Source organism: Crinia signifera, chromosome 1 (assembly GCF_055691185.1).
Source record: "Crinia signifera chromosome 1, ASM5569118v1, whole genome shotgun sequence".
Classification (NCBI taxonomy): Eukaryota; Metazoa; Chordata; class Amphibia; order Anura; family Myobatrachidae; genus Crinia; species Crinia signifera.
In genome coordinates this window covers 321,300,357-321,312,793 of record NC_139217.1, presented here as the reverse complement: position 1 = coordinate 321,312,793, position 12,437 = coordinate 321,300,357, and the positions used below count along the sequence as shown (strand labels likewise).

Here is a 12,437-nt window from a genome sequence, read left to right as displayed (position 1 = left end):
GGCCTTACATTATTTATATATGTTTTATAATGTAACCTAAGCTCATTGGCTTCACAATCCATTGTGGTCATATTTCAATGTATCTCTGCCACAAATTAAACTAATTTGCGATCAATAAATGTAATGCAGTTTTATAAGAACCAAAAGGACCCTCTGGATTGATCCATCTCTCAGGAAATGGCTGAGGGATGCAGCTCGTCCAGCAGCCAAGTAACCTGTTGCTGTATAGCGAGACATAATATAATATAATCTATATCTACAAAATGTTGCAATGATCTCTGCCTGCTTTCTTCTGGAGACCTTTATACTGAGACTGAATGGAGCTCTAAATCCTTGTTAACACCAATCTGCTTTTAATATATTAATACATGCATGGATCACACGTTTGGTTAGTGTCAGTGCTGCCAATAGCACCATAGCTTTCTAATTTGTTACTGTTTGTAACATTTTAGAATTATCATGTATTACCATGCACCAACAGTATAATGCATTACACTTGTAACTGCACAAGAAACGTGCATGGAAAATTTATTTTTTATTTAAACAAAACGCATTCATAAAATATGTGTAAAGCACTCCTCCTCCTGATGCGTGTTTGTCCATTTTTACTCATGTGTATGAATGAGCTCATCATTGTGAGCAGAAGTTGTAGATCCTGCACTATGCATCAGTTTTGTAAACCTCCACTATTCTGATATAGAATCTAGATATACAGTACATATAGATATATTTTTAGAATCCTTGTTCAGACTCTGGTAACTGTTTTTATGTTGACACGGTTTCATATACGGTATAAATTGTGTTTTCCAGGGTGACCAAGGTGGTCTAAGAACGTTACAGAAGAGATGGACAACATTTCTCAAAGCCAAACTTATTTGTCACTCGCCAGACAATAATTTAATTTTTAATGTCGTCAATGATGTTTTTATTTTGAAACCACCACAAGTAAAAGAGCCAGTAATCTATGGAGTATTTACATCTCACTTGTAAGTAGAAATAATAGTATTAATATATTCTGACTATTTTTTTCCATGTGTTTTCGCCCCGATCGCAGGTCAATCTTGGCTGCTGATTGGATACTGTGATAATGACCATCAGTCATTAATTACAATAACTGCCTTTTGTTTATCAGCTGAAACGGCATTGTGGGTAATAATATATCATCCAAAGTGTTTGATAAAATTATCACATAATATCTTAATATTAATAAAAATAATTTAATGACAAAAATAATTCTCTCCATGATCTGGATAAATGTAAAATGTGTAACCATAAAGTTAATTCCGTTACCAATAAAAAGGTAAAAACATTTTTTTATTTATTCAGACTTAAAATGTAATTGTATGTTCGTTTACTATGCTTACTACCCACTAGGTGGTTTCGTTACTTTACACAGATTGTCATACATTTACCAAATGTATGTAGCTGTATACCCAGGATGTCTCCAACTTGTAATATCATTGGAAAAAATAGAGTTCATTCTAGCAGCTGAATTCATCAATTTTGTGTGCACATGGTTTTGTCCATTAGAGAGAGATTTTGCTTTTTGTGAGCCAACCTGAATTAGGCCCATAGTAATGTGTTTCAAGAATGGTGATTCCGTTACCAACTTTGAAGGTAGCTGATTTATTAAGGATAACTTACACAAGAGAGCACTTAAGCTATTTTGATGATGACTTGTTCACATTAGTGTTGGTATCTCTATAATAGAGTTTATCACTGTAAAAAGTTGATTTAGTTACCAGTGGTATTGCCCCATGGTATATGAGAGGGTGGGCACTGCTCTGGTCCTCCGTCATTGCTTGGCACTACAAAGAACTTACATTGTAGAGTTGCACTTTGCTGTGATATTGTATACCTACTTGGTCTAATTAAAGATGGTTATACTGCATCAACCATCTGCATCCATGATTTTAAGATTTTGCAATTTCTTCCATGATTGCACAATTTCCCAAACTTACAATCAGCATCCAGACACTACAGACCCTTACCAGAGATTTTTCCATTTTTTTTTGATCTTCACATTGAGGCGGATATTCAATCACCGGCGAGCATCTCCCGTCGGGGGAGATGGCCGCCGGGCCCTATTTAATGCGGTCTTCCTCGACAGCATTGAGCAGTGGATCTCGCAGAATGAGTCTGACTTCACAAGCAGTCGGGCTCGTTCTGCTGGAAATTGCTGTGCTCATGGCCGCAGCTTGCCTCTTCCTGGCCGCAGCTCACAGCCATGTACCCTTCTTGCCCCGCGGCAGGCAGGACATTGAATCCCATCCTGCTTGTTCTCGGTCGAGCTGACCGAGAACGGGACTGGGTCACGGCTGTCGAGCCAGCTCGACAGCCGTGACCCGCAGATTGAATACCCCCCTGAATCTTCAAATCTGAAAATTCCCATGCACCACCTAATTGTAATCTCTATAGCAGTGATAGAATTGTATGATTTGTGTAAATGGTCGCATAAATGACTGATCACCTCCATAGATTAGCAATTGCAAATCCAATACATTGCAAATTGTCAAATATGTTGGACAATCTGCAATGACAATTGCGTTCATTTTTCTATAGCAATTGGGGAAGCCCATACATTGGCAGTGGTTTAGGGCAATCCTCACACAATTGTCTCTGATGTATGGCCAGCTTAACTTGTATTCCTTTTGGGTTTGTTGTTGGAACTGGACCCCTCCTCAGGCTTTCTCCATTTAGTGGGGACATTTCTGCTACAAAATAGACAAAACGTTACACTTGCTCATAGACCGTTTACTTGTATCATTTTTTGCAATCCATCGTATGACTTCCCATGTGCAATGCAAGTTTTAGTACGGTTGCGTCTTTGTACTTTGTTGCAGATGCATGCATATGTGCACAATCCATTCACTATACATTACAGACTTGTGGATGCGAATGAATGCAGCCACCTACGGCATAATGTACACATTGCAGTAACTGAAGGTCCCCATACACGCTGCGATAAGCAGCGTGCAATGCGACGTGATGCAGTGCGTGCTCCCGCCCGGGGGCATCGCATAGTACAAAAAGTATGTGCTGCACATACTTTTTGTACTGCATGCGCATCGCATCGAATTGCACGCAAATTGCATGCGATGCGATCCACCCGATAACGCATTGCATTGCATGCTGCTATCACAGCTTGTATGGGGACCATTACTCAACCTGTATAAGAGGACACATCTGTAAAAAAAATTTTTTATTTAAATGTCTATTGAGTGTCATTAAAAGAGCATTTTACATTGAGTAAGGGCCCACTTTCTGGATGTTCAGAAATACCCTATATATTCTAGTAAATCAAGTATATAATATGTATGCTATGTAAAAGCAGTTCCTTCACGCCATCATTCAGTATATGTGGCCCATTTGGAAATGTATGTATTTTTATAATTTTGTTAAGCAAGTCAGTGACACACATAGCAATTGGAAAACTTTTTTGCTGTAAGTCTTATATAATCTCCCTTTGTTATGAAAGGAACAATGTCGGCATGTCAGCAGTGTGTGCATACAGTGTATCTACTGTGGAAGACATCTTCACAAAGGGAAAATACATGCAGAGTGCCACGGTGGAACAAGCACACACTAAGTGGGTGCAGTATAATGGGGAAGTGCCCAAACCTCGCCCGGGAGCTGTAAGTTTTTGTTTTCCTTAATTACAGGAAGTGTTGATTTTAATAAGCAGTGTGTTTGACTGCTATAATTAACTTTATACCACTGTTGCTTTATTACTTGTATTGCACAGATTAACCTTTTCATAGGCAGTACATTTAATATGAATGTGTGTTAAACATTTTCATAATTTTTTTATTTTTTTTATTAAGAGAGGCAATGTAGGTCAATAAAACTATTGTATATTTTCATGGTCCTTTTACAAGTAAATATATTGTTAGTGAAATTTGTTAACCAGACCAATCTAAAACATGCATTATACTGTGTGCCATGTAGTAATAGGTCCCCCTGTTAATTTAGCAGAATATGCAGTAGCAAGAGTGAACAGGTCTCTTTAATTAAAGGCAATACACAAGGTTTTAAATGTGCCTCAACTCCTGTATTTATCTACGCTTGAATTCACAAGTGACGTTATGAGGAGCAGACGCGTGTGCCAGCAGAATGTTGTATGACCTGGTTAATGTGCTTTATTTAGACCGGTTCCTGAGAACATGCTTATCCTTATCCTCCAATCTTTCATAGCAGTATTTGTGCACAGGAGTCCACAACAGGAGTGCATGGAAAATGCAGAGCTATTGAGCAGCTCTCCCAGTTAGCTTTGTCTTGGTGCATTGCAGATACAGCAGACTTCACTTAATGTACACACTCATTAAAGAAATATATTTATTTATTCTAAAACCTGCAGAAAAATACTCAGGTTCTAAAGTGAAGATGATACTTTTTTGCCCATGTTGGAAATCATTACTTTGGATACTTTTAGTATATGCTGTTAAATGTTACACTCCTAGAAGAAATGCAGAGGAATATTTTTGAATACATATCCATGGCAATGAAAAGGATATGTTCTCTACGTTCTGTAGGCTGTTGGATGGCATCCCAAGTAACATGTTTTTACATTCTATTTTTCAGTGTATAAACAGCGAGGCTAGAGCCATGAATTACAACAGCTCACTCAACATGCCAGACAAGACTTTACAGTTTATTAAGGACCACCCTCTGATGGATGACCCGGTAATTCCTATCGGAAAGAAACCCAAGCTAGTAGTTAACAATGTGACCTACACACAGATCGTTGTGGACCAGGTCACAGCACTGGATGGCAACACTTACGATGTCATGTTTATCAGCACAGGTATATAGATAGATATATTTATTTTTTCCCTTTCTTTTCATTAATACACTACTGGAAATAACTTTTTTTTTTTTTTTTTTTGAGTATTATTGGCAAATGCTTAGGGGGGTATTCAATCTTTGTCGACCTCCCGCAGCTATCTCCCGACGGGGGAGATGGCTGCGGGGCCCTATTCAATGCTGTCTTCCCCGACAGCATTGAACAGGGGTTCTCCGCAGAACGAGCCCGACATCACAAGCTGTCGGGCTCGTTCTGCCGAGAAAAGCCGGAAATAGGCGAGCTCCCGGCCGGAGCTCGTCTATTTCCGTCATCAACTCGCGGCCACGGCCCCTTCTCGCCGCTCGGCGGCTGGGACATTGAATCCCGACTGCCGAGCTCCAGGCGAGCTGACCAAGAACGGGACAGGGGCACGGCTAGCCCCTGACATTGAATACCCCCCATAGTGTCTTAGAATGGTTTTTAGTTTCCCATTAACCCTTTCAGTGCCCAAATCTCTGTGAGTTCTAAATATCCTCTAAAGATGCCAAAATGTTGTGTAAAAAAAAAAAGATTTTCCTATATAAAGTAAACATTACAGGTCATTATGATGAATACAAATGTTTGCCTGCCAACTGTCACGCCTATTTTAACAACTTCACTTGGCACGCAAAGGGTTAATAATCATTTGACAGTGGGAGATCCAGCCTGGTTTTGACACTGCTGAAACATAAAAAAAATAAAGCTCCTTTCCCAGATGCCTATCAAAAGGTACTGTAAAAGTTGGCCTCTGTGGCCCAATTTGTGGTTCAATTTAAATTCTGGGGAATTAGCAAGTGCCAATGGTGAATTCAGGGGGCAGATCTCAACTAGGCACAGCATTATTGGTGCCCCCTGCCCAATCATGTCACTATCTCCTGATTGGCATTGTCTCTTGATTGGCAAAGCAGCACCCACCCCCTTCCCACCAGGTAGAAAATTAAAAAGTCGTTTTGACGAAAATGAACAAACAAAAATTATCACCTTGCATCCTTTGGCCATCTGCCTAGCTGGACACTCAGGGGGGCAATTCTTAACAGATTTATTTTTACCAAATGCCAAGTCACCCATTTATTTTCATGTTGGTATACAGAGTTATGGTGGCTCAGATATAATTGTCCAAATAGACAACAGACTAACTGCATGAATAATATTGTTAGCACATCAATGCTACAGGATCCATATAATCTGAATTGTATTAAATATTGTTTTGACATGCGATCCTTAAGTGCCCCGCCGTGATGCTGTTTTCACCGCGCTAGGGCACAAAACCGCACCGCAACCTAATTTTGTCAGATTTCTGCTCCCACTCTAGGATGGGTGCAAACAGAAATCCCCTTGGCGGACATAGCAGCAGGCTAATTTGAATAGCTGTGGGAGCTCCCTCCCGGCACTATTCACAGCGTGCTGAATTGAATCTACCCTGTTAATTCACAAACTTGCTCTGCTGCCATGGTGTCCATAACCTGTTAGACCTGTGTTACAGCTTATGTTGGGTGCAGTCCACCTTTTTTTTACTTTCAGTTTTATTCAAAGTAACATACTGTATATATTTAGATAACTAAATAAAAAAAAATTGTCTCTATGTAGATAAAGGTATGTTGCAGAAAGCAGTGAGCCATGACAATGAAATGCGAATAATTGAAGAAATACTGCTATTTCCTGACCATCAGTCAGTCCAGACACTGCTCATTTCAGACAAGCAGGTAATACTAACATATTTTTTTTCTTAAGACAAAAAAACCCACTAGGTGTGAATTGCAAATATATAGAACAGGGGGCAAGTAAAGCGGGATGGAAGTGGGTGGAGAAGCTCAGGTGACCCAACAGATGCTAGAGCCATTTATTTATCTGTGTCCTATATTTTGTTTGAATGTGTCCTACTGTAATGCCATAACAATCATCACCAGATACCTTTTCACCAACAAATCTGTGGGCCACTTGGTTTGTCTGCCTCTTACAGCACTGTTGACAGTCCTCTTTTCTTTAAAACCATCCACTCCATGTGCCTCCACAATTGAGTAAACTTGGTTCTCCTCCTACCTCTCTAACCAGTGATTTTTATTGTAGCCCCACCCCCATTTTATTCCTGTACCTGGAGGTCTCACCCAAGGGTCCCTCCTTGGCTCCTTCTATTCATTCTCTCGCTCTTCACCTTCTTACTTGGAAATCTCATCAGCTCCTTCAGCCCTCCAATACCAATTATTTTGCTGACCCGTAAATATATTTTTGTTACCCTGTCCTCTTTCCATCTATTTTTGCTTGTATATGAAACTACTTTCCTACCATTTAATCCTGGCTAAGGCTCTATTATTACTTCTATTCCTCACTGCCTTAAAACCATCCCCGCTCCACGTCCTCCTCTCTCATATTTCTTTGTTGAACTTTCCCTTATCTGTCCACCATGTCTGCTGCCTTGGTGTCATCCTCTGCTTTCTGATTTGTCCTAATTTTCAGACCATCCCTCTGTCCTGCTGCTTCCACCTTCTGACTATCTCTGGTATTCTGTTCCTTTCTCCAGTTATTACTTACTCTTATCAATGTGCTTATTTCTAGACTTGACTACTGTAACCTCCTTTCAGGTCTTCCTCCTATGCCACGCCTCTCCTCTACAATCTTTCCCCAAAGCTACTTTTCCTCTATAGGACACACTGCACCTGGCTTCTGCTCCCTGCAAACTGTTACACTGGCTACCTACTTTTAATGCTTATTATCACTCCGCCCTCCCTCACGTTTCCAGCCTCATTTGTTTTCACTCTTTTCCTCCCTTTCCTTAACTCCACTCTCCCTCCATTTAGCCACTTCATTTCCCTCACTGTTAACCTTCCAACTGCTAACTCTTTCTCTTTCTGTAGAATGGAAATTTTAGGGCAGATCCCACTTTTCTCTTGTTCTTCCCCTTGCACGTTGTTTACCACCAGTTCCTCTAGTCTTTTGTTGTCTTCTCCCCTTCAGCCACATTAGCTCACCCATTTTTGATTTGTGTTCATACTGTGTCCTGTATTTGTTTTCTACATCTTGTAGAATGCTGTTCACACATGGTGGCACCAAACAAAAGATAATGCTGCATGATTTTTAATCCTTTTTATTTATTAACAGTTTCTTATATAGCGCACACATATGCCGCAGCGCTTTACAGAGAGAATATTTGAACATTCACATCAGTCCCTGCCCCAGTGGAGCTTACAATCTATATTCCCTACCACATGTACATGCACACAGACAATCTAGAGTTAATTTTCTTGGGAGCCAATTAACCTACCAGTATATTTTTGGTTTGTGGGAGGAAAGCGGAGTACCCGGAGTAAACCTACGCAAGTACAGGGAGAATATACAAACTCTGCACAGTTAGGGCCATGGTGGGAATAGAACCCATGATCTCAGCACTGTGAGGCAGTAATGCTAACCATTACACCGTCCGTACTGCCCCTGTCAAAGTTCTGTGGGCACCCACATTCCACCAAGGGCTGATTTTGCCATTCTGTTCTACAGTATGTAGTGCAAGAACTCCCTAGGCGTGCTAATGCAATCTGGGAAACCCTTCGTTTACAGTGACCTCACATAAAACAACAAGATCATCTTGCTGGACTATCATGTATAACAAAGCGAAAAAGAAAAATATTTAAATAACAATAAAGAGTCAAATATACCGTCATAAATATTTCTTGCATTAAATGGTATCGATATCACAGTGGTTGAAATCCCAATGGTATCTCAATGTTCAAATCCCAACTGACCATGGTATTTTAACCCCCCCCCCCCATTCCCTCAACCAAACCCTAATCCTCCCCCTATAGATAGATATAGTATATCTATTACATAAGATGAGCCATGTAATTGTTTGTATATGTCACAGCCACTGGCGTCTTCATTCACCTGATCAGTTGTCTCTTATAATGTTTCTGTTGTTGCTTTAATACAGGGCAAGAGATATATCTATGCCAGCTCCAGCACTGGGGTGGTGCAGTCTGCTGCTGCTTTCTGTGAGAAGTTCTCATCTTGTGCAGAGTGTGTTCTGACTAGGGATCCTTACTGTGCCTGGAATCCACTCAAGAATTCCTGTGTTGATATTCTTCAGGAGACAGACAGGTATTTATCATTTATCTGCAAATACTTTTTAATATATACCAGCTATAAGCCAATCAACAAATGAAAGGGAACTGTGATTCCTTACTAATTTACTTCCAAAAGACTACTGTATTCCGAGAAGGCTATTCAATGTAACCATCCCAGATACATAAGTCACAGGTTCCCAAACGTGGTCCTCAAGGTTCAGGTTTTAAGGACAATCATGATTGGCACAGGTGATTTAATTTAGTACTTGAGTCAATTTGGTTTAACCAGTAAAACCTGGACATGACATGAGTTATTAGTAAAATATCTTTAAGCGTGTTCTGTAGCTTGTTCATAGTAAATGAGATCTGTATGAGCTGTTTGCCTATTTTTTTTTTAATATTTAAATTTATGTAAATAAATTTAGTTGCAAAATTCATATAAAATTTTGGGAAATTTTAGGTCTGCAATTCCCTAGTGTACCTACAATGCGAAGTTTATAATTGGAGATTTTTCTTTAGTGGGAATTCCACAAAATTTGCTTAATGCTTCACAATTGGCGTGTCCGTAAACCTAAAATCTATATCTACTAATCATGGATCACAAAGTGGATTACCCGAATTTAATCTAGGATGAAAAGGGATAAGAAATCCTAATCTAGCCTAAGCATACAGGATTGGTGGTGACTCGGGTTTTTTCATTGTCTCTTACAACTGTAATACTGTATACCTTTTCTTTGTTTTGTGTTCTTTTAGATCTTTGATTCAATCATTACGTGGGGACCCCTCTAGGTGCCCAGGTAGGTTTCATTTGCATAAATGCATTAGCAAAGTAAGAATGTTTTTGTAATTAACAAGTATTGGTGAGATGGTGAGTTTGCTCACAGGCAATGAGAATTGCTGCATGGGTCCTATTGTAGATATTACTAGATTTTCCGACCCTCTAGTCCAGTGGTTCACAGTCAGCCCTCAGCACACCACACCGTTGATGTTTTCCAGGTCACCCGACAGGTGCTCTCATTTCTGACACATTTTAAAAGATCTGCAGGTGGAGCTAATTATTTTACTTGATTCTGTGAAACATGCACTTTGTGGGGTCCTGAGGACTGACTTAGAGAACCTGTGCTATAGTCAATGACTGAGAAATACTTGAGTGTACATCATGTTTCTGTATAAATTGGCCCTAGCGTGATATTAGTTCACATCAAAAAATATGTACTGAGTGGCAGGAACCTGTGGAGTTTAAAACAAAGTTTGCTATAAAGAAATGAAGGTTTCCACCAGTTCTTGGGCTTTTTTATATTTTTTTTAAAGAATCATCAAATTACAGATTAATGTAACAAAACGGTTGTTCATGTATATCCCACTTTTTTAGATACTACTGATAAAGGAATCCGGGAAAGTATGAAATACACTGTCAAGGAAGGAAGCTCTGTAGAACTGAAATGCTCTTACAAGTCTAATCTGGCTTCTGTGGTTTGGACGTTTAATAATGAAAGCTTGAAAACGAAGCCTCCTAAATATCTACTGCACAATGCTTTATTCATATTCAATGTAAGCGAATCGGACGTTGGCACCTACCAGTGCTGGTCACAAGAGACTGCGATGGATAATGTGTATTCTCAGCTGGTTATCAAACATGTGTTGGAGCTGGAAAAGACACCACTTACTTTGCCAAGCACAGCACATCCACCACCACCACATAGGGAAGGATTAATTGAAACCACCCGGCTTTATACAATAGCAAAAGAGAAGACCACCAAAACATCCACCACTCAGGCAGCGACTACATCTATTGGTGTAACCCATCTAAACAACAAAGTGACAACACACATGGTTTCTCTGACAGAGGTGTTTGAATCCAATCCTGATGTTGGCATGGGAAAGGCTTTGTACTTGTCCAATACTAATGACTGCTCCCCACTTATTATCCTGGTCATAGTGTTCTTTCTTCTTTTCATAAGCCTGCTGATATACAATTGCTACAAGGGATTCCTTCCAGCCAAGTGTCTAAAGTATCGGGATACTATGCTTCCTGGCAAGAAGACTCCCCTGAACTTGAAAGACTGTGAGCAGGGTGTAAAGGAGACCTTGGTAGAGAAAGTGTGCGCGGAGAACCAATGTGGTGGCATACCTAAAGCCCCTCATGACACAGGTTATGAAACTGAGCCAGACTGTAGGAATGGGACCATCACACACAAAGAGGATGAGACTATAGAGGAATCCGAAAAGGACCAACCATTTGACGTCAACTGCGAAATAAAGTATGCAGATTCTGATGGAGACTGAAAGTGATCCTCTCTACGGATGTAATCTTACTGAGCCACAACCTATAGGGCTACTGTGCAGTCCAGCTTCACTCCATTTCATTAAATGATCTATGGATTTTATTATATATCTCTTAAACCTTGATGTACAAAGTTCTATATGTTTTTTTTTTTTTTTTTCTATTTTATTTACATTCCTATTTGATTTTATTTTCTTTTTTCTCTTCTGTGCAGAAGTTTGATCAAGTCTATTCAGTCATTCAAGAATGCTGAATTATAAAGTTAATTCCAAATTGGAAGTTAATTATTTATCAGATTGGTAAAGATCTGCCCAATTGTGCCCACCTCGGGTCACATCTCTTCTCTATAGTACTTGAAGATGTAACATTCAGAGCAAAATTTATAATACTGTACATATAATTTGTTTCATTTTACCTGTGATTTTGCAGCAGTTGGATTTGCTTTCTCAGGGGTTTAGGCGGGAAGGCAAAATAGTAGGTTTCCTTCCTTTCACAATGTACATTGCAACATGGACCAGAAACAGACTGCGCTGAAGAGCGGTCCTCGTGGTGTGTGGTGGGAAGCGGAACAAGAACATTAATTGTATTAAATAGGAAAGTGTAATGGAAAATAATTGTTATGGACACCAATGATAAATGACATGCATATTGGTTTGAGAGATTTCAAGCATGTCCAAAAATCCCTGCAATGCGAAGACGGTGGTTATTCGGACACTAAAACCATCAGAATTGTATAAGGACTATAAGGGAAAAATATGAACTATTTGAAAACTTTTTTTCTTAATTCTACCTGTCGTTACACTGGAGTAAAACTGCAGAAACTGTGATAAAGACTGAAACTGCAGAGTGTTTGTCCAATCCTCTGAGTGACTGGAATTGGAAAGCATTGTAGGAGTAATATTATTAAGGGCTTACTATTTACCAGACCGTTATAGCACAGCTCTCTGATAAGGACAAAAAAAAAAAGCACCCTGGTTCTTGCTGGTATATAATTTCTGAAAATAATCCTCTATTTTTCTATATGAATTCTGTATAAATGTTAATTCTGAATGCCCGAATATTAAAGTATTATTGTTTTATGAAAAGTGTAGTCTTGGAATTTTACTTTGTTTACTTAGTCCTTCACCCATTTGCTTTCTCTCTTTAATTTTTCATATTTCACATTTGTTTTGAACTCTAGTGCATGGATTTCTTCTCTGTAGTAGTTTGTTTTTCTTTTCATAGAACCCTTTCTCTCTTCTGTCCCTGTCTGTCACACAGCCTCATCTCCCATACCTTT

The 12,437-nt window shown here is 39.4% G+C and overlaps 1 protein-coding gene across 1 annotated transcript in view; it reads left to right on the top strand.

The window, feature by feature from the left end:
* SEMA4D (semaphorin 4D) overlaps positions 1 to 12,243 on the top strand; it is a 77,749-nt gene extending 65,506 nt beyond the window's left edge. The window contains exons 10-16 of the mRNA XM_083187519.1: positions 811 to 986; positions 3,479 to 3,635; positions 4,582 to 4,804; positions 6,410 to 6,525; positions 8,742 to 8,908; positions 9,628 to 9,671; positions 10,247 to 12,243. Coding sequence (XP_083043645.1) covers positions 811 to 986; positions 3,479 to 3,635; positions 4,582 to 4,804; positions 6,410 to 6,525; positions 8,742 to 8,908; positions 9,628 to 9,671; positions 10,247 to 11,160 — 1,797 coding nt within the window. The 3' untranslated portion in view covers positions 11,161 to 12,243. The remainder of the gene's footprint in view (positions 1 to 810; positions 987 to 3,478; positions 3,636 to 4,581; positions 4,805 to 6,409; positions 6,526 to 8,741; positions 8,909 to 9,627; positions 9,672 to 10,246) is intronic.
* The last annotated feature ends 194 nt before the right edge of the window (positions 12,244 to 12,437 follow it).